General features: G+C 44.4%; 1 protein-coding gene across 1 annotated transcript in view; it reads right to left on the bottom strand.

Moving 5' to 3' along the window:
* Nucleotides 1–4,842: 4,842 nt before the first annotated feature.
* The window catches only part of LOC145344552 (sodium-coupled neutral amino acid symporter 1-like), a 51,810-nt gene continuing 30,624 nt past the window's right edge, over nucleotides 4,843–26,028 (bottom strand). The window contains exons 9-16 of the mRNA XM_080191748.1: nucleotides 19,056–19,114; nucleotides 18,069–18,176; nucleotides 13,599–13,678; nucleotides 12,972–13,072; nucleotides 11,372–11,490; nucleotides 8,190–8,331; nucleotides 8,006–8,097; nucleotides 4,843–6,309 (exon numbers count right to left, since the gene is read on the bottom strand). Of these exons, the coding sequence (XP_080047874.1) occupies nucleotides 6,187–6,309; nucleotides 8,006–8,097; nucleotides 8,190–8,331; nucleotides 11,372–11,490; nucleotides 12,972–13,072; nucleotides 13,599–13,678; nucleotides 18,069–18,176; nucleotides 19,056–19,114 (824 nt within the window). The 3' untranslated portion in view covers nucleotides 4,843–6,186. The remainder of the gene's footprint in view (nucleotides 6,310–8,005; nucleotides 8,098–8,189; nucleotides 8,332–11,371; nucleotides 11,491–12,971; nucleotides 13,073–13,598; nucleotides 13,679–18,068; nucleotides 18,177–19,055; nucleotides 19,115–26,028) is intronic.

A 26,028-nucleotide genomic window follows, 5' to 3' on the forward strand; every position in this document is an offset into this window, starting at 1 on the left:
TGATAAGAGAGGGGATTAAGGGTTATGGGGAGAGGGCGGGAAAGTGGAACTGAGCCACAACAGATCAGCCATGATCTTATTGAATGGCGGGGCAGGCTCGAAGGGCTAGATGGCCTACTCCTGCTCCTATTTCTTATGTTCTTATGTTCTTATGTAATGGCACGATATAAATGCAAGTTCCGTCCTTCTTTCTAACAGATTTTGGAACTAGCCTGGTCTTTTCTAGGTCAGTAATTTCCATTGTTCCTATGTCAAGAGTGATTGAACAGTTTAGGCCTATACTCTCTGGAATTTAGAAGAATGGGGGTGGTGGTGATCTAATTGAGATGTATAAGATGATAAAAGGTATACATAAGGTGGCGTGGAGCGGATGCTTCCTCTTGTGGGGCATTGTAGGACGAGAGGGCATAGCACAAAGGGTAGCAAGTTTGAAACAGAGTTGAGGAGAAACTACTTCTCCCAAAGGATTGTGAATGTGTGGAATTTGCTACCCCAAAGTGTGGTGGATGCTGGGACAGTGAGTAAATCTAAGGAGTTAGACAGATTTTTAATTGATAATAGGTTGAAGGGTTATGGGGAGAAGGCAGGAAAATGGGGATGAAGAGCAGTCAAAATCAAATGGCGGAATGTACTCGATGGGCTGAATGGCCTAATTCTGCTTCTATATCTTATGAACGTATAGACTTAAGTGATGTAAAAGTAATGTTGCGAGTCTAACTGGCTTTTCACTCTTGTAGGGACTTCTTGTCAACCTGAGATGCAGAACGGAGACAAGAAAAATATGTTAAGCAGTTTTGTCAAAAATACAAAGATGATTGTAGTTGAACAAACCTGTAAAAGCATTGAAATGTACATAAGCATACAACACAGAACTGCCAAGGGATTTAAAATATCAAAAGAAAGGGACTTTAAACAAGTAAAATTAACAATATTTCTTTATTGCCTTATATCAAAAAAATACATTAAAAACCTTTGCGACATGTAATTGTGTGGCATGTTCCATTCCTTAACAGAAGTCTTAATGAAATAAGCTAGATTCTTCAAGATGAGTGTAGCTGCCTTGTCGCAGATGGTCATAAATAAATCAGAACAGCATTTCTTAAATGCAAATGCAGAGCCGAGTCAGCAGAAATTTATTCCGATGGTTAAAAAGGACCGTAGGAGGAGAGGTAATAAGCCGTGGATAACGAAGGAGGTGAAGGAAAGTGTTAAATTAAAAGTGGAGGCGTTTAGAGTAGCTAAGAGTAGTGGGCGAGAAGAGGATTGGGAGAGGTTTAAATGTCAACAAAGATTGACAAAGAAGTTGATAAAGAAGGGTAGGGTAAACTATGAAGCTCGGCTAGCGCTTAATATAAAAAAGGATAGCAAGAGTTTTTATAAATATATAAAAAGGAAGAGGCTGGCTAGGGTGAACGTTGGACCCTTAGAGGATGAGAGGGGGGACTTAGTGGTAGGGGATGGGGAAATGGCTGAGGCCTTGAATAACTTTTTTGTTTCGGTCTTCACGGAGGAGGACGTGAATAATTTGCCGGGTGTTAGCGATGGAAAGATGGTAGGACAGGAGAGTCTCAATTACATTATTGTTACTAGAGAGGCGGTGCTCGACAGACTGGAGGGACTGATTGTGGACAAGTCCCCAGGACCGGATGGAATGCATCCAAGAACATAAGAAATAGGAGCAGGAGTAGGCCATCTGGCCCTTCGAGCCTGCCCCGCCATTCAATAAGATCATGGCTGATCTGTCGTGGCTCAGTTCCACATTCCCGCCCTCTCCCCATAACCCTTAATCCCCTCTCTTATCAAAAACCCATCAACCCGCGTCTTAAAAATATTTAGCGAGGTAGCCTCCACCACTTCAACAGGCAGAGAATTCCAGAGATTCACCACCCTTTGAGTGAAGAAGTTCTTCCTCAACTCCGTTCTAAACCGCCCCCCCTTTATCTTGAGGCTGTGCCCCCGAGTCCTACTGTCCTTTCTGAGCGGGAAGAGTCTCTCCACCTCTATCCTATCCATCCCATTCATCATCTTATACGTCTCAATGAGATCTCCCCTCATTCTTCTAAACTCTAACGAGTACAAGCCTAGTTTATTCAGCCTCTCCTCATAGCTCAACCCCCTCAACTCCGGCATCAGCCTAGTAAACCTCCTCTGCACTCCCTCCAAGGCCAAAATATCCTTGCGTAAGTACGGCGCCCAAAACTGCACACAGGTTAATGAAATTCTGGTTTCTGTACAAAGTTGCTACCTACATGAATCATGCTTTATGAACATACAAAGTCAAGTCTCTTTAAACCAGAATTTCTGCACTCTGATAAAATCAGAATACATCTTGTAGAATCACAGAAGAGTGGCAGCTGCATTGCTGTGGCTCTGGAGTCAATATAGGCCAGACCAGCTAAGGATGGCAGATTTCCTTCCCTAAACGGTAGCAATTAGTGAACCAGATAGGTTTTCATAACAATGGTCATCATTATGATGTTTAAATCTTAATATCACTTGCCTTAACGGCCTCATCAGGGGAGGTCCTCAATAGCAAGGATCCTGTATGGTCGCCAGCAATGGGACTTGTCATGAAGCTCTCGCCGGTGGGACCGGAGGCCATTGAGGCTCCCTGGTGGTTGGGACGGGGGTGGGGGGGTCCTTCGGGAGTGGTCAGGACAGGGGAGGCATTGCCCCTTGGGCAGTGCTAACATGGCACACTGAGGCTCTTTGGGCTCCTGGCAATGCCAAGGGGCAGGGCCTAGGGAGAGATGGGGGGGGGATGCGGTTGTACACTCGGCAATCGGGGATTGCATGGGTGATGATCGACTGGGAGGGCGGGGAACGGGGGCATCAATCAGTGGGGGAGAGCAGTGATTTGGGAGTGGGGGGTGGTGATTGACTGGGGAATGTGGGTAATGGGGGTGGTGATCAGCCGGGGTGGGGGATGCAGACAAGGTGGGTGGTCAGGCAGTGGGTGGGGGGGGGGGCGCGGGTGCTGCAATCAGGTTGGGCAATTGGGCAGGTGTGACTTATCCCCCAGTGCATTAACCGTGTATTTTTGTAAACAGGTAGTGCACTGGGAGATTGGCACATGCGCAATGGCACCCTCTGCAATCAGCAGCCAGCACCCCAGCTTAAATAAACTCCATCCACTTCCTCTACCGATGAAAATCACGCCCTGTCTCTTTTTTTCTCTAAATGTCATTAGACTGTGTCTGAGTGCTTGCCCAAAAAATAGGCGTGATTCCCGTTTTCACACTTACTTAGCAATTTTTTTTGATAAGATTACCCCCATTGGCTTTGAAGTTGTCTGTTGCGTTCTATTTGATATAAAAATGAGGTTGGTGAAGCCAGCGTTGTTCTCCTTAAAGAGGAGGTTTTGAAGGGATTTGCCAGATGAAGAGTCATCTAGACAAGTGTAAATGAAGAGAAACTGCTTCCATCGGTGACAGGACTGAGAATCAGTGCACATCGATTTAAGGTGATTGGCAAAAGAGGAAAAGATGACATAAAGTGAAACCCTCTTACACAGTGAGAGCCTAGGATCTGCAAAGCATCATCCGAGTGTGTGATGGAGCGGATTCAACACTGACTCTCAAAAGGGAAATGGAGAAGCACCTGACAAGAAAAGAATGCAGGAGTATGGGGTGAGAGCAGGGGAGTGGGATCAGCTGAATTGCTCTTTCAGAGAGCTGGTATGGGTATTAAAAGGGTTAATAATCACACAAGTTTAAAAATCACACAAGCTGCAAGCTGTATCTCAGTCACACAGGGGAAGCTGCGTGAAAACGACAGGTCTTGATTAAAGCAGACTCAGGTAAGAGCCAAGGACCATTCAATTGAATAATGTGCAGCTGCAACTCACATTTGCCATTAGGACAAAGAACAATGGAAAGGGATGTAGAAATACATTGGTCAGAGATAGAACACTATGGACACTATACCCTTATGTATGCATGATATGACCTTAATCAATATCTGTGAGTGGATAGACATAGCTCCTCTGCCACAATTGGTATACGCTAATAACTTGTAATTGCATTTGAAACTATAACTACTTACATATTTCTGAATTCATAAGAACATAAGAAATAGGAGCAGGAGTAGGCCATCTAGCCCTTCCAGCCTGCCCCACCATTCAAAAGATCATGTCTGATCTGAAGTGGATCAGTTCCACTTTCCCACTTTCTCCCCATAACCCTAAATTCCCTTGTCTATCAGAATTCTATCTACCCGTGACTTAAATATATTCAATGAGGTAGCCTCCACCACTTCAATGGGCAGAGAATTCCAGAGATTCGCCACCCTTTGAGTGAAGAAGTTCCTCCTCAACTCCGTTCTAAACTGCAGCCCCCCCCCACCCCCCCCTATTTTGAGGCTGTGCCCTCTAGTTCTGTTTTCCTTTCTAAGCGGAAAGAATCTCTCTACCTCTACCCTATCTAGCCCCTTCATTATCTTGTAAGTCTCTATAAGATCCCCCCTCAGCCTTCTAAACTCTAATCAGTACAGGCCCAGTCTATTCAATCTCTCTTCAAAAGCTAACCCCCTCATCTCCGGTATCAGCCTGGTGAACCTACTCTGTACTCCCTCCAAGGCCAATATATCCTTTTGCAAATAAGGGGACCAAAACTGCACACAGTACTCCAGTTGCAGCCTCACCAGTGCCTTGTACAGTTGCAGCAAGACCTCCCTGCTTTTATATTCTATCCCCCTCGCTATAAAGGCCAACATTCCATTGGCCTTCTTGATCACCTGCTGCACCTGCAAACTGAGTTTTTGCGATTCGTGCACAAGGACCCCCAGGTTCCTCTGCACTGTAGCATGCTGCAGCTTTTCACCCTTTAAATAATAATCCCTCCTGCTATTATTCCTACCAAAGTGGATAACCTCACATTTGCTAATGTTATGCTCCATCTGCCAGGTCCTCGCCCACTCACTCAGCCTATCCGGATCTCACTGCAGACTTTCCGCGCCCTCCACGGAATTCGCTTTTCCACTCATCTTCGTGTCACCAGCAAATTTTGTCACCCTACACTCAGCCCCCTCCTCCAGGTCGTCTATGTAAATGGTAAACAGTTGAGGCCCCAGCACCGATCCCTGCGGCACTCCACTAGTCACCAACTGCCAACCAGAAAAGCACCCACTGATTCCAACTCTCTGCTTCCTGTTAGATAACCAATCCTCAATCCTACACTCCGATAGGTCTTGATGACTTAAGTCGGAGCCCATTAGCTATAATCTTTAATAAATCATCTTGAAACCACTCCACGACTTTGTCTGGCTACTTGAGGGAAATGATAGTTTTAAATACAACAAGTAAAACATTGTGACAGCCCTATAACAGGTATTAAGGGCTGAATGTCCTCCTCTGGGGTGAACATGCTATCAATCCAGATAACATTTTTCCTAACATGGGGTAACTAAATAACAGTCAAATAATAACCTAGAAAGTGCATTGTACTGATAATCACTTTTATCTATGGCATGCAGTTCTTTAACAGAAAGAAATATTGCTCCATTTGTCTCCATTGAAATTGAAAAGAGAGGGATTTAGGAAGAATGTGTTAAATCTTCATCTCTTTGTATCTAACGACATAATTTGAGTCAAATTTTACAATTGGGACCTTTTCCAATGGAGGTAACATTAATTTCCCCAATGGCCCGGCAGTGTGCCACAATGAAATAACTAATGGAGATGGCAGAGAGAAATTTGTATTGATTCACAGGAAATAAATCATCTTTTAAAATGTCTAATTAAAATGAAATAATCCTGCCAAGGGATTGGAAAAAATATGTTCATCTGGTAATTTAAGATTTAGAATTTCTGCAAATTCTGAATATTTCCGGCAAATTACATTTGCCAGTTTGGCAGGTAAAAATTATGTGGACAATTCAAAAACGTGGCAATGGAAATACATTCCAATGAGTTTCTTTTTCTAAGAAAAAAAGCAATGAAATTTTGGGACAATTTCAGAAACAAAATCCACTGATGATTGCCTATCAGCGAAGATTACAGCTTCAAAGTGGTGTCCGATCAAATTGTGATCAAAAAATGTTAAAGGGGTGCATATTCCTGCAATGACAATTCTTCCAAAAAGCCACCAAGTGCAGTAATTTCTGACGAACCAGACAGCACTTCAAACAAAGTGTGTTCAGAGGGTCCAGTAGAGAAAACTTGCCTTGTGCTTCATCCCGTTACTGATGTCAATCTTGCCCAGAGCAGCCGTCCATGGTAGTGCAATTGTCACTCCTCTGGCTCCATTCAATGAAGATCAATGGTACAGTAACAAACATGAAGATTATCCCGAAAGCCAGAAATGCCACAGCCTGGAAGAAGCAGGACACAAGAGGTAAATGACTTCTCGTTCAATAAAATTGATGTTGATCGGCATTTAAATCACCAGTGGCTTGCGCACCTGTGAGCTGTGGCCACGGTCATTCTGGCGGGGTCTGACATACACTTTAAGAAAGTGAGAACTGAGAGCAACAATTGCCAGCATCATCAGCAAGACGTCGCAGGACAGCACTCAGTCATTTCAAAATACTTACAATGGGATGTGCTTCGGTCAAAAGAGGAATGGTTATCTACTGCTGAAAGCATGTTAAAAAGGCAAGATGCATTCTAAGAACAAAGAAAAGTACAGCACAGGAACCAGGCCCTTCAGTCCTCCAAGCCCGTGCCAGTCATGATGCCGTAACTAAACTAAAAAAGAATTCTGCCCTTACTCAGCACATATTCCTCTACTTCCTCCCTATTCATGTGTCTCATCCAGATGCCTCTTGAATGTTGCTAATGTGCCTGCTTCCACCATCTCTGGCAGCACATTCCAGGCACTCACCACTGTCTGAGTGAAAAACTTCCCCCGCACATCTCCCTTAAACTTGCCCCCTCTCACGTTGAACCTGTGCCCTTTTGTATTTGACACTTACACCCTGGGAAAAAACCTCTGGCTCTCCAGCCTGTATATGACTCTCATAATTTTGTAGACCTCTATCTGATCTCTCCTCGGCTCAAAACAATTAAACTACAACACGTGTTGCACTCTCTGTAAAAATGACTACAAAAAAGCGCAGAAGTTGGTCATTTCTCTCTCCGAGTAGCAAACCAAGTTGAAAGCTCAAGAAGTGATGCAATATTGTCAGATGGACTGGAACATCTTTGCAGAGTTATATACAGTTCAAGGCGAATACTAGAGAAGCAGAAGGAGTCCCGTTGCTGGGGCAAAAAGTGGGGGAAGAAACTGCTCTAACAGTCAGCATGACCCGGAGCTGCCATGTCATTAAGGATAGTCATTTATCCCAAAAGCCAGTTAGTCAATCAGAGGACCAATAACTCAGCCAGTGTGGTGTCCAGGGCTGGATTTGGAGGAGGAGGTCACTATGATGGGCCAGCTGTGGGGAGGTGGGATGGAGGAAGGGCTGGAGGTTTGCTGATGGCACCCTTGCTGCAGCAGCAACTGCTGCTTTTGTGGGGGAGCAGCCTCTCCGTGGACCGAAGAGCAGCTAAAACATTACCCCCCCTTCCAATCCCTGGAGCCTGCTGGGAGGCAGCTAGAATTTGCCTGGCAGCCTCCCCAGATGGCAGACGGCCCCACAAGGGATGATAAAATGCCCAGAAGAGGTGGGACGAGGTCTTTAATTGGCTATTCCAGTGGCTCAATTGTTCTTTGAGCAGGAGACCCATCTGATGGGCATGCAACTCTCCACCTTCCCACACTATCTTGCCATCTCTCCGCCTCCCAGCCATTCCCCAATAGGGCTGGTAATACCCAGGCCTTTGTCTAGGGGCCCCTGCCATTCTAGCTTATTTGTCTATCCACTTCCTGCTGTCGTCTGCAGATGCAATTACCTCTGCAGCAGAATGAGATGGGTGCACACAAAAGACAGGTCCTCAAAAGTAAGAAGGCGCAAACAGAAGCAAACATTTGATATGAAGATGCATTATTTTCCAAAATGAATCTAGGTTGTAATTTTCATGCCCAGAAGCCATGTAATTGATGAGTGCAATATCAAATGTACTTACCCCAATCTTTTGCCAGCGACTTTGAGACTCAGCAAGTTTTAAATATAATGAAGCAGGAAGAATGAAGATCAGCATGTTAGCAGAAGTGGAGCCTGCACCATAGGAAAAAAATATACATTTGAGACTGATATCAAATGAAATGAAACCAATATCGTAATTCAGCTTGCACAGAAATTGCACCTACCAATGATGGCAAATACATCCCTTATCGTTGGAATGTATATGACCAAAAGGTCACAAGCAGCTAGAAGGAGGCCTGTAATTAGAAAATGATGACGCCAGCTGAACGTTCCCTGAAACAGCAACAGGACAATTGAAGAGCGGACCTGTGCAAAGAAAAATGACAAACATTTGTATTTAGCAACTGTTACAAACGCTGTCACAGTCAAATATTTCATATTAACTTCCTTCATGTTGCAAATCTCGACAATCTTTTTCTGTATGAATTGTTTAGCTGTATATATAAATATGATAAATTCATAATTACACACACATGTTGAATCACAGAATCCCTGCAGTGCAGAAGGGGACCATTCAGCCCATTGAGCCTCACTGACAACAATCCCACCCAGGTCCATGGCGGCATGGTAGCATAGTGGTTAGCACTGCTACTTCACAGCTCCGGGGTTCGATTCCCCATTTGGGTCACTGTCTGTGTGGAGTTTGCACATTCTTTCTGTGTCTGTGTGGGTTTCATCCGAGTTCTCCGGTTTTCTCCGACAGTCCAAAGATGTGTGGGTTAGGTTGATTAGCCAAGCTAAATTGCCCTTAGTGTCCCGGGATGCTTAGGTTAGAGGGATTAGTGAATAAATATGTAGAGATAAAGCCTGGATGGTCTATTGTTGGTGCAGACTCGATGGACCGAATGGCCTCTTGCTGCACTGTAGGGTTTGTATGGTTTCTTCTATGGTCCTATGCTCACAACCAGGTATATTTATCCTGCTAATCTCCCTGACACCAAGTGGCAATTTAGCATGGCCAATTAACCAAACCTGCAAATCTTTGGAATGTGGGAGGAAACTAGAGTACCTGGAGGAAACCCATGCAGACAGGGGGAGAATGTGCAAACTCCACACAGTTGTTCAAGGCCAGAATCGAATCCAGGTTTCTGATGCTGTGAAGCAGCGGTGCGTTTAGAAGGATGAGGGGGGATCTTATAGATATATAAGATAATGAAGGGGATGGATAGGGTAGAGGTAGAGAGATTCTTCCCGCTTAGAAAGGATAGCAGGGCTAGAGGACACAGCCTCAAGATAAGGCCGGGGGGGAAGGGTGCAGTTTAGATCAGAGTTGAGGAGGAACTTCTTCACTCAAAGGGTGGTGGATCTCTGGAATTCTCTGCCCGTTGAAGTGGTGGAGGCTACCTCGCTAAATATATTTAAGTCATGGGTAGATAGGTTTCTGATAGACAGGGGAATTAAGGGTTATGGGGAGAAAGCGGGAAAGTGGAACTGATCCACTTCAGATCAGCCATGATCTTATTGAATGGTGGGGCAGGCTCGAAGGGCTAGATGGCCTATTCCTGCTCCTATTTCTTATGTTCTTACCACTAAGCCACTGAGTCGTCCCACGTGAGCAAAAACCAAATGTGACGTTACAATGTGACATTTCACTGAACAGATGTTCTCAAGAATTGGATCTCTGCCAGAACATCACACACTGTAAAGCTATCCATTAATCAGATAAATTTTCCTCTAGCCAAAACGTTGAAATGGTCTGCGACTTGTTAACTTCTTCATAAAAATCATTAGTATCACTTTCTAATCTCTTACCAGTTATTATGCAATTAGGAAAAGTCACTTACTGAGCAATGAGTTCTGTGGAATGGAAACTTTTCAGTTCAGTGTGATGCACCATATTATTTACCCAATAATATAAATAAGATACATTCTCAAGATGCAGATAAAGAAAATGCAGCAAGATATCACAGCAGTAAGACACAACAAATAGGCCAGAATTTTCTGACCATTAACGCCAGCATGGTGTGAAGGGCAGGTAAGATCGTGCCCATAATCTCAAAAATTACATGTGCCGTTGTTTAATTAGCAAAAGGGCATTGCGATACCTAACTAAGCAGCATGAATAAGTAACAGAAGGGTTTTATTAATCATATTATGGAACCAATTCCCATCAGACTATATGCTTGTATTAGAAATATAATTTAATTCACTGCATCACCAATCAATAATGCTCCAGTAAATGAATAAGCTCAAAAATCTAAATGGAAGATGTCTAAAAAATCTAAATGGAGGTAAGTTCCCTTTATCCAATTATTGCTTTAAAACAAGTACCATTAAATGTATATGAACACTTCTCCATTACATTCCATGGAACTCAGAGTGATTTTCAGAGTGTTCCTTTAAAAATGGAGGATGGGATCTTGTTCTGGTACTCCCACCTCCAATTCCAACACTTCCAATTTTCACCAGCATAGGAAAAGGGTGCGGGCATTAAGCCCGCATTCTACACTCCCGACCTGGCTGGCTCCATTATGGGGGTAGGTATCTCTGAGCCTTCCACAGTTTTCATGGAGTGGGGCTAGCTTTTCAAGGACTCATGTTTCACAGCCCTTCAAAGATAACCATCGTCTGGATGAGTAAATCTTTTGAAAGGCAAATTCAAAAGATCTTACCCAGGCCCCCATGCAAACTTGTGCCCCATACCCATCCTCAATGACCTGTCACACTTTCCATCCCAGACGAGACATCCAGTCTGTCAAAGCAGCTGCACTTAAGGGAAGGTATTGTGCAATGGAGCTTTTTTTCTTCAATCTATTTTGTCAATTGCTCAACAGTTATTTACACAGGATAAACAGGTATCAAGTTACTGTGGTTTCTGCTATTGATAGTTTAACTAGTTGGTTGATTGACACTTTTATATTACGGTAACAACAGATCTTTTTAAGCAAGTTATGAATGAGTGGCTGTCTTTTAAGCTTCAACACACATGCCATTGTCACTACTGACTGATACATTGATTTTGTCAAGAGTGTCGTTCTGGTGAATGGGAATGGAAGTGCTTTGTGTTGGCATCGAAGGTATGAGGAGCCATTAGTGTGTGTGTGGGTTGGCATAAATAGGGCATGGGGAATTGGGAGGGTGGATAGGGTGAAGGCTAAAGGACCTAACTTTGAATAAAACAAGTGGGACAAGTCCACGGTGGACCTTTTAACCAAGCCGCCTTGGCATTCAGGAATCCTTGTGGCTACCTCCAAACTGTTTCCGGGGTGACAAGCCAGACTCCAGTATGCTGTGAGAATGTAAGGGGAAATCAATTTGTGGATCGTGTGCATCCTATTGACTTTTTGAAACAAAAATGTGCAGAACAAAATTGATCAATTTAACCAACTTAACCAGTAATACTCACAGTGAACAGAAGGACAGGCACAGTCAGGACTACTGCTATAATTACAGCCAAGCGAAGGATAATAATAATTAGGTCACTGCAGATAGCATAAGACAGGAGCAACTCTTCATTCACACAGTCTGTATGAAGAAAGAACAAGTAATCAGAAGTTCATTTTTTTAATGTCATTAGCTTGCTTTCCAAATTTACAAATAAACATAGAAGGTTTTGGAGCATAATTCTAGTTAATGCTCTTACCTAACTTAATTACAGATTTCTCATCATCCAGTTTCAATTAAATGTCACATATCCATTGTTATAGGGATACAGAAATGCATTGCTTATATGACAGGGTCAGTTCTTAAAGGAGTCACTGGGATGAGTGAAATATTGTGGACGGCATTTTCCCATCTCACCCGCCATGGGATGTAGCTACACAGACCATGCAAATGTCCATTGGCCTCAAATTGCATTTTCTGCAGCTGGAAAATCACACCCCATGGCTGGAATTTTACTGGCTCACCCACCCCAGAATCGTGGCTGGTAAAGCTTGCAGAATGGCATTCTCCATTGGCCTCGGGTGGGATCTTATGAGCCTTGGATGGACGAGGCGGTAAAATTCCGGCACGTTGGTCTAACTACTTTCTCTTGTGTTGAAGATAAGTGAATGCTTTCTGACTGGTTTCATCTCAACAACATTTTGCTGTTGAGGTGCTGGAATCCCATAACCCCACTCAGAAGCTATTGGCTAGAATGTAACCTCTTCACTTCCTTCCACTGACATTGCGTAAAAGAAAACGTAAAGAAAATTGCGTCTAAACTCTGACACCCAACCTAGGGCTGAATGTTTTTGTTTATTCCTGTCAACAGGATGATCTGGTCCCACCATTGGGTATCCCTCACCACGGGTTCCCCAGTCACGAAGGGTGTGATCAACAGTAAAACCCGTTGTTGCAGCGGGACTGGAAGATCCCATGGGGCACCTTTGCCGCTGCAAAACCCACAACGGGGGAAGGGGTGCGGAAAATCTCTTCTTAGGTTCCCTTTTGTGGTATCAGTGCCAGAAAAGAGAAATGCATGCTTTTAGTTAAAATTGAGAAATGTATTAGTTGGAAAATGGAACAAATCGACAAAGTAATTGAAACACATGTAGGAGGAGATAGAAGTTAGTCATATCAATGTTTGCTATGCCATTCCAATATCTGGCAGATCCCAGTGAGGGTCGGGTGAGGATGGGGTGGGTGGGTCAGGTTTTACAGGCCGGGGGAAGGGGGGTGGGGGGAGGGGGGTGAAGGGATAAAGGGATGGGTATGATCCATTTCTCTGTGCACAAAGAATTGCAGCGGAGGCAGACTGAGGTTCTTATGTGGCAATTAATTATCCACTAAATGGCCATAGTATGCCTTAAGGGTGGGCAGGCTGCCGGATACCTTTCCCACTCCTGGTATTATGGTGGATAGCTTGGGGATAGGTGGGAAGGTGGCGGACCAGCAGCCCACTTTATTTTACACGCTCCTCTCACCTTCAAACAGACGAGGATGGGGCAGGGGGCGGGGGTGTAATATTTCTGCCAAGAACTTTGAGTGCGGACAGAAAACGATTAAATGTTTATCATACTTACTATAGAAAGTCAGATATCCAAAGAGCGCTGTTAACAGGTACATCAAAAGCATTGAGGAGAAGGATATAGCTGAAACACATTCCATTTTTTTGTGTGTGTGACTGAAAAACAAAGTTTAAGTTTATTCATTATTATTATGAGTAGGCTTACATTAACACTGCAATGAAGTTACCGTGAAAATCCCCCACTCCAGCACCTTTTCAGATACTGAGGAAAAGTTTAGCGTGGCCAATGCACCTAACCAGCACGTCTTTTGAACTGGGAGAAGAAACCAGAACACGCGGAAGAAACCCACGCAGACACAGGGAGAACGTGCAGACTCCACAGAGACAGTGACCCAAGCCTGGAATCGAATCCAGGTCCCTGACACTGTGAAGCAGCGGTGCTAACCACTGTGCCACCATGCCTCCCTAATATAAGATTATTCCATTTATGGTCAACCTCACTGGAGTTGCAAATATATATTAAATATATAGCATACAGGGCTACGGACCAAGTGCCAGAAAATAAGATTAGAATAGATTGGTGCTTGGTGACCGAAAGACACAATGAGCCAAAGTGCCTCTTTCTGTGGTGCCAAGCTCTATGACTCTATCTATGGTTACATACTTAATTGAGTACACTTACTCCTTGAGCTCACGGTAGATGGGCAGGACTGATGGGTGGCACACAAAAGCAAAGGCTATGGTGGGCAAAGCAAAGACTGTCTGGAAAATAAAACAACAGTTCAAATTCAAGCATGACCAGAAACCAAAATCAACAACAAACATAAGCTTTAAGGTCACGGACACCACACAGGAAAATGTTACATTTTACATTTTTTCCAATGAATTTAAAATACTTTCAATGGCATTAATCTTGCTTGGGGGGGCTGATAAAGGTGTAAAACCTCACAGTCTTCAAAAAGTGTGTGGTATGAACATTTGAAACATTCAAGACTATGGGCTGGAAAGTGGGATTAGTGAAGATTCAGGTCATTCAGGACATCCTGGGCCACATTCTAGGCCCACCTGGCTACCAGTTAGCTTTGTTAGGGTTCCTTTCCCTTTATTAGATGGGAGCCCAGCCCCAAGAGCTGCAGGCCATTTGGAGCAACTGGGATAGTGGCCATTGCTGATACTGCGCCCAGCTGAGCAAACGTGGAAACTGCCCTCACAACTAGGTGAGTAAAGCCTGGAGTTCTCAGGACCAGCTGGGCAGGCCCTGTTGAGGGTACGGAATATGGATATATTTCTGAGGTCTGATGATGGTGTTGCCATGCGGGCAACCAATGGGGGTCCCTCCATGGGCTGCAGGGTCCCCAATTCGGCTGTCCCCTTCACAAGCCAGCAGATAGGTCACCAGGTTTCACCAGGCAGTTTCTCTATGTGGGGAAGTTTGGTACAGCTCTTTTGGGGAGGGAGGGGAGCGGTTTAAACTAATTTGTCAGGGGGATGGGAAAACGAGCTGTAGTCCAGAAACCAATGATGAGGGGAGTGAAGTACTGAGAAAGGTATCAAGGTCGCAGGAGTGTACAGGCAGACAGGATGGTGGGTTGAAGTGTATCTACTTCAATGCAAGGAGCAAACAGAATAAGGTAGGTGAACTTGGAGCATGGATTGGTACTTGGGATTACGATGTTGTGGTCATTATGAAGACATGGTTAGAACAGGGACAGGAATGGTTGTTGGTAGTTCCGGGGTATAGATGTTTCAGTAAGAGTAGGGAAGGCAGTAAAGAGGTAGAGGAGTAACATTGTTAATCATGGATAGTTTAAAGGCTGCTGAAAGGCATTGAGGGGGATCTGCCTATTGAGGTAATATGGGCTGAAGTTAGAAATAGGAAAGGAGCGGTCACGTTGTTAGGAGTTTTCTATAGGCCCCCAAATAGTAATAGAGATGTGGAGGAGGAAATGGCAAAGCAGGTTAAGGATAGGTGTGGAGGTCACAGGGTAGTTATCATGGGTGACTTTAACTGTCCAAAAGTGATTGGAACCTTTATAGGTCGAATAGCTCAGATGGGGCTCTTTTTGTACAGTGTGTGCAGGGGGATTTCCTGATGTGAATCAGCCAACAAGAGGTGGGGCCACATTGGACTTGGTACTGGGTAATGAACAGGGCCAAGTGTGAGATTTGTTTGTGGGAGAGCATTTTGGAGATAGTGACCACAATTTGGTGTCTTTCATTATTTCAATGGAGAGGGATAAGGTCACACGGCAGGGCAAGGTTTATAACTGGGGCAGGGGTAATTATGATGCAATTAGGCAAGAATTAGGGAGCATAAGATGGGAACAGAAATTGTCAGGTAAAGGCACAAATGAAAAGTGGAGCTTGTTCAAGGAACAAATACTGCGCGTCCTTGATAGCTACGTCCCTGTCAGGCAGGGAGAAAATGACTGAGTGAGGGAACCATAGTTCACAAAGAAGGCTGAATGTCTTGTCAAGAGTAAAAAGGAAGCTATGTAAGGATGAGAAAACAAGGTTCAGTTGGGTCGCTTGAGGATTACTGGGTAGCAAGGAATGAATTAAAAAAAGGGCTTAGGAGAGCTAGGAGGGGCCATGAGAAGTCCTTGGCGGGTCAGATAAAGGAAAACCCCAAGGCTTTTTACTCTTATGTGAGAAATAAAAGAATGACCAGGGTGAGGTTAGGGCTGGTCAAGGATAGCAGTGGGTAGTACATGGATTCAGAAGAGATAGGTGAGGCATTGAATGAATACTTTTCTTCTGTGTTCACTAAGGAGAGGGGCCATGTGATACAGGCTGATAGGATGGAGGAGGTAGATGTTCTGACGGAAGGTGTATTAGCAATTTTGAAAAACCTGAGAGTTGTTAAGTCCCCTGGGCCTGATGGAAGACATCCTAGGATACTTTGGGAGGCTAGGGATGAGATTGTAGAGCCTTTAGCTTTGATCTTTGGGTCCTCACTTCCACGGGGATTATGCCAGAGGACTGGAGAATGGCCAATGTTGTTCCTCTCTTCAAGAAAGGAAATAGGAATGACCCTGGTAATTATAGGGCAGTTAGTCGTACTTCAGTGGTCAATAAGTTAATGGAAAAGGTCCTGAGGGATAGGATTTACAACCATTTGGAAAAATGGAGCTTAATCTGGGACAGTCAGCACAGATTCGTGAAGGGTAAATTTTGCCTCGCAAATTTGATTGAATTCTTTGAGGAGGTAACTAAGTGTGTAGATGAAGATAGAGCAGTTGATGTCGTATACATGGATTTTTGTAAGGCGTTTGATAATGTTTCCCAAGGTAGGCTCATGAAGAAAGTAAGGACAGAAGGAAAGTTGGCCAATTGGATAAGTAACTGGCAGTCTCATAGAAGACAGAAGGTGGTGGTGGAAGGAAAATTTTCAGACTGGAGACCAGGTACCAGTGGTGTAACACGGGGATTAGTGCCGGGTCCTCTACTATTTGTGATTTTTATCAATGACTTGGAAGAGGGGGCTGAAGGGTGGGTTAGTAAATTTGCTAATGACACCAAAAGTGAAGGAGTAGTGGATGAGGTGGGGGACTCCTGTAGGCTGCAAAGAGACATTGATAGGAAGCAGAGCTGCGTCAAAAAGTGGCAGATGGAGTTTAACCCTGATAAGTGCAAGGTGATTCATTTTGGTAGGATAAACTTGAATATGCATTACAGGGTCAATGGCAGGGTTCTGAGGAACGTGGAGGAATAGAGAGGTCTTGGGGTTCATATCCACAGATCTCTGAAGGTTGCCATTCATGTGTATAGAGCGATGAAGAAGGCCCACAGTGTGTTAACGTTTATTAACAGGGAGTTTGAGTTTAAGAATTGTGGGGTTATGCTGCAACTATACAGGACCTTGGCAAGACCATTTGGAATACTGTGTGCAGTTCTAGTCACCTCACTATAAGAAGGATGTGGAAGCACTGGAGAGAGCATTGCAGAGGAGATTGATCAGGATGCTGCCTGGTTTGGAGGGTAGGTCTTATGAGGAAAGGTTGAGGGAGCTGGGGTTTTTCTCTCTAGAGTGGAGGAGGATGAGAGGCGACTTAATAGAGGTTTATAAGATGATGAGGGGGATAGATAGAGTGGACATTCAGAGACTATTTCCTCAGGTGGATGTAGCTGTTACTAGGGGACTTACTATAAGGTTCATAGTGGGAGATATAGGAAGGATGTCCGAGGTAGGTTCTTTATTCAGAGAGTGGTTGGAGTGTGGAGTGGACTGCCTGCTGTGATAGTGGAGTCGGACACTTTAGGAACTTTCAAGCAGTTTTTAGACAGGCACGTGGATCACACCAGAATGATAGGGAGTGGGATAGCTTGATCTTGGGTTCGGACATAGCTGGGCACAACATTGACGGCTGAAGGGCCTGTACTGTGCTGTATTGTTCTATGTTCTAAAGGGCCCACTCACTGCAAGTGGTAATGGGAAGAGGCACTTAATTTGCTACTTAAGTGGATCAATTGGTCAGTGGTTGGTGGGTCTATGATACAGAAACATAGATGTAAGATTCAGTATATGAGACTGAGCACAGCAGGAGAAACACAACAGGTTGTGAGGTTGTGCTACTTTATATATGTCCCCATTTGTTCCTCAGAAGTTCCTTATGCCACATATTATTTTTGCTCCCAGACCTTTTCCAGAACCAGTCTTGAGCTAACATTTGCAGGGCACAGGGCAGGTTAGATATCAATGTCCCCTACCAATTTTGTGCATCACATGTGTGTCCTGTACATTTGCTCTTGGAGTACCTTTAATAATTTTAAACAGCTGCACACACGTGTTACTTTAAAGCGGATGACTTGATAGAAACTTGCACAGTACCTCCCAAGGTTGCGGGACAGCCATGCAGAAGTATAGCTCACAAGAAACACTCACTCATTTTGTTGTCTTTCTAAGTATGCAGAACTAACTTTAATAATCACATGAATTAATTTAAGATCTCTTGACCCAAATAATTGCAACTGAAATATCTTAGTATTTCAATACTAAGATTTTTACTAAATACTATTTACTACTTATACTAGATAATGCTAAAAAATCTTATTATTGGGAATGCTCAATGAAACGCATTAGTACTTTAATAAAACCATCTGGGATATATTCATTCTGAAGGTTTGAATAATGAAATGGAAAATTTGGTACCTTATCATTCAAGACAAAAATCTTTGGTGTGGATATGACTGTACAAGAAATGTTTGAAACATTAGCCGGTACCAAAGGACAGAAATGGGCTGCCTGTTTGTAGATAACCTGAAATCAAGACAAACAATCACCACTTTTTATGTTTTTCTCGCCAATAATTTATAAACATACTTGACTTAACATATTTAATACCTGGTACAATCCTTTTTGTTTTAGTAGTGTCACAAGTAGGCTTACATTAACTCTGCAATGAAGTAACTGTGAAAATCCCCTACTCCGGTGCCTGATGGAGAATTTAGTACGGACAATGCACCTAACCAGCACTTTTTCAGACTGTGAGAGGAAATCGGGGCACCTGGAGGAAACCCACGCAGACATGGGAAGAACGTGCAGACTCTGCACAGACAGTGATGGGGAATCAAACTCCTGTCCTTGGCTCAGTGAGGCAGCAGTGCTAAACACAGTGCCACCATGCTGCCTAATCCTAATACCTATGCTCTGAATGCTGAAATACATTTCACACTTTGGCTGGAATTATCCAGCCATTCACGCCAGCAGGGTCCCCCAGTACCCTCGGCAGTGCACCCCCACCTGCCAGTTTCCTGTCGGTATGGGGTGATGCCAATGGGAATTCCCAGAGAATCCCGCCACTAGCAAATGCGCCACCACCCAGTGGCATGTAACAAGCGGCTGGGAGGCTGGAGAACCTTGCCACTGGTATTAGTCCTAATATATAGCCTATGCTTTCCAAAAGGCATATTCAACTTTTCCAGTAATGTATACTGTTATACAGTTTTATAACAATGTAATAGGAGCAAAATACTACAAAAGCTAGAAATCTGAAGTAAAAACAGGAAGTCCAGGTTCCAAAGAAGAACCATATTTGACTCGAAAAGGTGCCAGACTCACTGAGCATTTCCAGCACTTTGGTTTTGATTTATAACAATGTACTTAATTTCGCTGAATGGCATACGAAGTAATACTTACTACAATGAGGAAGAAAACCATGCAGGCAAGTGAAAATCCGCTGGTATATCCAAGGTACCCTATGAAGCAGAAGAATAATCTGTCACCTTGAATGTTGGTGCAATGTGTAACAGTGCAGAAGGCAGGGAGGGGTGGATTGATGGGAACAAGACATTTCTTTGGCCCTCACATTGTAAAGTTTTATATTCATTAACAGAATAATCACAGAAATCTTTACAATGCATTGGAAGTCTCCAAAATTTCAAAAGGTTTAGAAAATTACTCGATACTACTCTGTGTTCTGGCCTAGCAAAGCACATTGCCCGGATATTGCAATATATTAACCTGCGGAACCACTTCATCTTCTCCACCCTTGATGCCCTTTTCATTCAGTAAAATGTTTATTCTCTCTTATCATTGTCTGCTCCACTGGTATGGTCCCCATCTTCATTGCTCAGGTCTAAAAGTGTGCAAATGTGAGTAGATTTGGTGCACAACTGATTCAGCCATCCATCAGCAGGTGTGGGCAGACTATGTGAAGAAGCTTGCATCAGCCAAAGTAGAAAAGGAGTAGAATGACTTCAATGAGGCCAATGAGGTTGGTCTCTTAGAATATGGACTCCCTGTTTTAGCTTGACCTGGCAAGGCATGCCATCTACAGGTCCAGGCAGCGGGCAATCAAGGGGATCGTCCAACCCGACTGACTGCCTCTCTACCGTAGCTACATTAGCGGCTGGGTGTCCCTGGAAAGGGAGCATATGATGTCCAAGGGCATCGTTGAAGCCTTCCGTGCCCACTAGGCACCGCAGGCATGGGGATGTATTATTGACCCCTTTAATCACATTTTAATTTGATGTTTTAAATTTCCTTTCCGCTTTGCTTTTTGTTTCAGGCGGCTCCCCTCCTTTTAGGAAGCTGTTCTTTTTGAGTTGTCCCTAAGTTAATTTGATTTTGTTCATTTGGTTCGACACAAAAAGAGTTCCCTGATTGAGCTCCACATCAAAAGATGTCCCTGATTGAGCTCTGTCCAATCAGGGAGTCTTTGTTGGATATATAACTGGAGAGTGTCAGCTCTCCTGGCCTTCTGATTGCGGACTTAGAGATTGTAACACTCTATGAACTTAAATAGAGCTTGTAGATAAAGGGGAATCTAGTGAAAGGATACCAGCCTCTGCTGACTTATTTCAATGACGTGGCAAGGGGCAAGAGAAAGAAGAAGGGAAAGAAAAGGAACAGGATTGAATCTGGAGCAGCAACCAAAAGGCTCATGTCGATGGACAGAGAATTCATTTACAAAGGCCATCTCGCAATCTTTCATCCTCAACTTCCATGGGCTTAATGATTTTATTTCTTAGACAAATTACAGCAGCTGATTTTCATGCAATTACTAATGTTAGTTACTCTGGCTGGTATTTTCCCTCACCGCCGTGATGGGGCCTGGTGGTCCAGCCGAAACTCCATTGGCTTCCAGCAGGACCGGATGATCCCGGCAGTAACAGGACTGGAAAATCCCACCCTCTATTTTGTGATGCTGGTTAAGAGATGTGTATAAACTACAACAACAAAGAGCTCCCCTTCCTTCCTTGATCTGATAAGTCCACCCTGATGCAATATCTCATCTGAAAAACAGCCCCCACCAATGCAAAGCTCTCTCGGTACTTCACTCAAGTTTCAGCCTAACAGATGCTCAACCCCAGACTGGAACTTCACTGAAGCCACAACGTTCTGACTCATAGGCAAAAATGCTATCGAGAACAAAGCTGATAATTATTTTTTGCATACAGGAAGGGGATTTCCACACTTGGAGATAGATATCTTGCAATTAATTAAAAACAGGCCTGTACTGGAGCAAAACAGGGGAGAGTTTATATCAAAATATCCTAAGTGTAGTTTTGAAAATCCATTGATGGGGACCTGAACTTGGTTTATCAATCTATATTTTAGCGTCCAGAGATTGGAGTTTGAGCAAAAAAAAATTTTTATCAAAAGCAATAAAATACAAAAAAATCTTAGTTGAAATAAAAAAAAGTGAGCACTTTTTGGCCAGGGTTTGTGAGGTGATTTTCCACCGTCTGTTCAATGTTTAAAAGCTTCCTCAGTCTTGCACCATGCCCTACCTCCATATCAGTAGTGCAGTAACATAATGGAGCTCTTCCTGTCTCAATTCTTGACTCACTTTTGAATGGGGCAGCACAGTGGCACAATGGTTAGCACTGCTGCCTCACAGCGCCAGGGATCCGGGTTCAATTCCTGCCTCAGGTCACTGTCTGCGTGGAGTTTGCTCATTCTCCCTATGTATGTATGGGTTCCCTCTGAGTGCTCTGACTTCCTCCTACACTCCAAAGGTGTGTGGGTTAAGTTGATTGGCCATGTTAAATTGACCCTAGTGTCAGGGGATTGGCAGAGTAAATATGTGGGGTTTCAGGGATCGGGCCTGGATGGGATTGTGGTCATGTAGACTCGATGGGCTGAATGGCCTCTTTCTGCACAGTAGGGATTCTATGCTGGGCAGCGATGGGGATGGAGAAATTTAACTTGTACCAGATTTCAGTGTGAGTTGGGTGACATAATGCAGCCCAGGCCTGAGGGCCACAGCTCAAGACCTGTTGAAAATTTAATTGGAGGGGGAGGTGAACCAGAGGAAGCTCAGCCTGGGCTAGCAGCTCCCCACTGCACTTTTGTAGAAGCGCTGAGATGAAACTATCGGAAAGTTTTCCATAACTTCTCATGGGCGGCTTCCATACCTCACCTTAAAGACTCCTGATGGCCCATAACATCTGTGCAGGCCACAAGTGTGTCACACTGAGGGTTCTAAAGTTGGCTTTAAGACTCTAACGTGTAACTTCAAAGCATTGGTTTTAGGCATTGGATACAAGTGCACATTTCTGGAAGAAATAGGCCCAAAATTCACCACTCCAGCCTTAATTTCTCAACGTCTTACTCTCGCTATGGCAGGTGCTGGAATTTGAATTCAGTAAAAAAATGTCTGGAATTAAGAATCTACTGATGAAACAATTTGTCGATTGTCGGAAAAACCCATCTGGTTCACTAATGTCCTTTAGGGAAAGAAATCTGCCATCCTTACCCGGCCTGGCCTACATGTGACTCCTGAGCCACTGCAATGTAGTTGACTCTCAACTGCCCTCAGGCAACTAGGGATGGGCAACAAATGCTGCCAGTCAGCGACACCCATACCCCACAGATGAAAAAAGAAAAAGCACAGGAACCATCAGATTCCTAAGTATTTGGTCTCGGCCTCATTGTTCCTGTGGAGCAGAGTCGAGAGGCAGCGATTTTTTGGGCGTGTGAGGAGGCAAAAACAAGGTAAATTTTTCTGTTTATACCGTTTAACTTTTTATTTCTAGTACTAAGTCGCGAGTTTCGGCGGTTTTTTTTAAAATTAGTTAGAAACCGGAAGTCGTCACTAAGACGCTTACTGGTAGTTGTAGTTTTTTTTTCTCGTGCCCCTAACCCTACAAATTAGTGCAGAGAGGATACCCGATTCTCTACACTGGTAGAGAATCCCACCCTTCCACCTCCTCTAACCTAATTATAAGTGTGTAGGAAGTTTTTTTTTATATTTTTATTTTTCTGCTGGTAATTGATTCAGGGATGGCAGTTCAGGCAGTAAGCTGCATCTCCTGTGGGATGTATGTAGTGAGAGACTCCAGCAGTGTTTCAGGTGATTTTACTTGTAGGAAGTGTGATAGATTGCAGTTTCTGGAGGAGCGTGTTAAGGAGCTGGAGGTGGAATTAGAGGAGCTCCGCATAATTCGGGAAGTGGAGGAGGACATAGATAGGAGTTATAAGGAGTTAGTCACTCCTAGAAATAAGTCTTGGGTCACTGCCAGGAAGAGGGGAAAGAAGCAGTTGAGGGGACAATCCCCTGGGGCTGTTCCCCTCCAAAATAGGTTTTCGGTCCTGGAGGCTACAGTTGAGGAGAAATCAACTGGGGATAGCCAAAGGGAGCAGGTCTCTGGGGGTGAGCCTATTGGCAAGCCTCAGGTGGTTAGGGGTAAGAGATTGGGCCTCGTGATTGGGGACTCCACAGTTATGGGGACGGATAGGAGAGTTGGAGGTAAGGGTAGGGACTCAGGGCTGGTGTGTTGCCTACCAGGGGCTGGGGTCCGGGATGTATCGGACAGAGTATTCAGGACTCTTAGGGGAGAGGGAGATCAACCCCAAGTTATAGTTCATGTGGGGACACATGACATAGGGAGATTAAGGGAAGGGGATATTAAGCAAAGATTTATGGAGTTGGGGTGGAAACTAAAGGCAAAGTCTGAAAGAGTAGTTATATCTGGACTCTTGCCTGTGCCACGGGATAGTTTAGAGAGGAATAGAGAGAGGGAAAGTTTGAACTCGTGGCTGAGGGGATGGTGCAGGAGGGAGGGGTTCAGGTACTTGAGCAATTGGGGCTCATTCTGGGGAAGGTGGGACCTCTATAAGAGGGATGGTCTACACCTGAACCAGAGGGGAATCAATATCCTGGGGGGTAAATTTGCAAAGGCGATGCAGGGAGGTTTAAACTGATTCGGAGGAGGGGAGGGATAGTGAGGAAAGGGGGTGAAAGTGAGGGGGGCATAGTTGGGGAATGCAAGGCACGGCATAGTGGGGGTGGGGCGGAGCAGGGTTTGAAATGTGTGTACTTTAATGCGAGGAGTATTCGCAATAAAGTGGATGAACTTGCAGTGTGGATCAGTACCTGGGACTTTGATGTTGTGGCCATTTCAGAGACATGGATAGAGCAGGGTCAGGAATGGTTGTTGCAGGTTCCGGGGTACAAATGCTTTAGTCGGAGTAGAGATGAAGGTAGAAGGGGGGGTGGGGTAGCATTGCTAGTCAAGGACTGTATCACAGTGTCGGAGAGGAAGTTTGATGAGGACTTGTCAGTTGAGGTAGTATGGGCGGAGATTAGAAATAGGAGAGGAGAGGTCACCCTGTTGGGAGTCTTTTATAGACCTCCTAAAAGTTCTAGAGAGGTTGAGGAAAGGATTGCGGAGACAATCCTGGTTAGGAGTGAAAGTAATAGGGTAATTGTTATGGGGGACTTTAACTTTACGAATATTGATTGGAATTGCTATAGTTCTAGCTCGCTAGAGGGGTCAGTGTTTGTACAAAGCGTGCAGGAAGGTTTTTTGACTCAGTATGTAGATAGGCCAACTAGAGGTGAGGCTATATTGGATTTGGTGCTGGGAAATGAGCCAGACCAGGTGCTAGACTTGGAAGTTGGTGTGCATTTTGGTGATAGTGACCACAATTCGGTTACGTTCACCTTAGTGATGGGAAGGGATAGGCATGAACCTCGGGTCAGTAGTTTTAGCTGGGGTAAGGGCAATTATGAGGCTATTAGGAGTGAATTAGGAAGCATAGATTGGACTAGGAGATTACAGGGACTGGGAACGTCCGAAATGTGGAGTTTTTTCAAGGAGCAGCTACTGCGAGTCCTTGATAGGTATGTCCCTGTTAGGCATGGAGGATTTGGTAGATCTAGGGAACCGTGGTGCACTAAAAGAGTTGAGTCGATGGTTAAAAAGAAAAAGGAGGCTTATGTTCGGATGAGATTGGAGGGCTCAGATAGTGCACTAAAAAGCTTTAGATTGGCTAGGAGGGAGTTGAAGAGTGAGTTGAGAAGGGCTAAAAGAGGACATGAGAAGACTTTGGCTGATAGGATTAAGGAGAATCCTAAGGCGTTCTATAGGTATGTCAAGAACAGAAGGTTGGTCAGGGCAAGATTAGGGCCAGCTACAGACAGCAGGGGGAAGTTGTGTGTGGAACCGGAGGAGATTGGAGAAGTATTGAACCAATATTTCTCTTCGGTGTTCACGCAGGGGGACATGAATATAGCTGAGGAGGACATTGGGTTGCAGGGGTGTAAAATAGACAGTATTACGGTTGATAAGGGGGATGTGCTGGAAATTCTTGAGGGGCTGAAAATAGATAAGTCCCCTGGTCCGGATGGGATCTACCCTAGGATTCTCTGGGAGGCTAGAGAGGTGATTGCAGAGCCTCTGGCTCTGATCTTCAGGTCGTCATTGGTCTCTGGTGTAGTCCCGGAGGATTGGAGGATAGCGAACGTTGTCCCATTGTTTAAGAAGGGGAACAGAGACTTTGCCGGGAATTATAGACCGGTGAGTCTTACTTCTGTTGTGGGCAAGGTTTTAGAAAAAATTATTAGGGATAGGATTTATAGTTATTTGGAGTGTAATGAATTGATTAGAAATAGTCAGCATGGTTTTGTAGCGGGTAGGTCGTGCCTTACTAACCTTATTGAGTTTTTTGAGAAGGTGACCAAAGAGGTGGATGGGGGCAAGGCAGTTGACGTGGTATATATGGACTTTAGTAAGGCGTTCGATAAGGTTCACCATGGTAGGCTTCTGCAGAAAATGCAGATGTATGGGATTGTGGGTAATCTAGGAAGTTGGATCAGGAATTGGCTATCAGATAGGAGACAGAGGGTGGTGGTTGATGGTAAATATTCATCATGGGGTTCAGTTACGAGTGGTGTGCCTCAGGGATCTGTTTTGGGGCCAGTTGTTTGTAATTTTTATTAATGATCTGGATGAGGGTATAGTTGGGTGGATTAGTAAATTTGCTGATGACACCAAAGTTGGAGGTGTGGTAGATTGTGAGGAAGGGTGTCATAGTCTGCAGGGAGACTTAGATAGGTTGCAGAGCTGGGCCGAGAGGTGGCGGATGGAATTTAATGCGGAGAAGTGTGAGGTAATTCACTTTGGTAGGAGCAACAGATGTGTCGAGTATAGGGCTAACGGGAGGACTTTGAATAGTGTGGATGAACAGAGGGATCTAGGTGTATGTGTACGTAGATCCCTGAAAGTTGGGAATCAAGTAGATAAGGTTGTTAAGAAGGCGTACGGTGTCTTGGCGTTTATTGGTAGGGGGATTGAATTTAGGAGTCGCAGCGTCATGTTGCAACTGTACACTACTCTAGTGCGGCCGCACTTGGAGTACTGTGTGCAGTTCTGGTCCCCGC

This window comes from Carcharhinus amblyrhynchos, chromosome 6 (assembly GCF_965287045.1).
Source record: "Carcharhinus amblyrhynchos chromosome 6, sCarAmb.v2.hapA, whole genome shotgun sequence".
Lineage (NCBI taxonomy): Eukaryota > Metazoa > Chordata > Chondrichthyes > Carcharhiniformes > Carcharhinidae > Carcharhinus > Carcharhinus amblyrhynchos.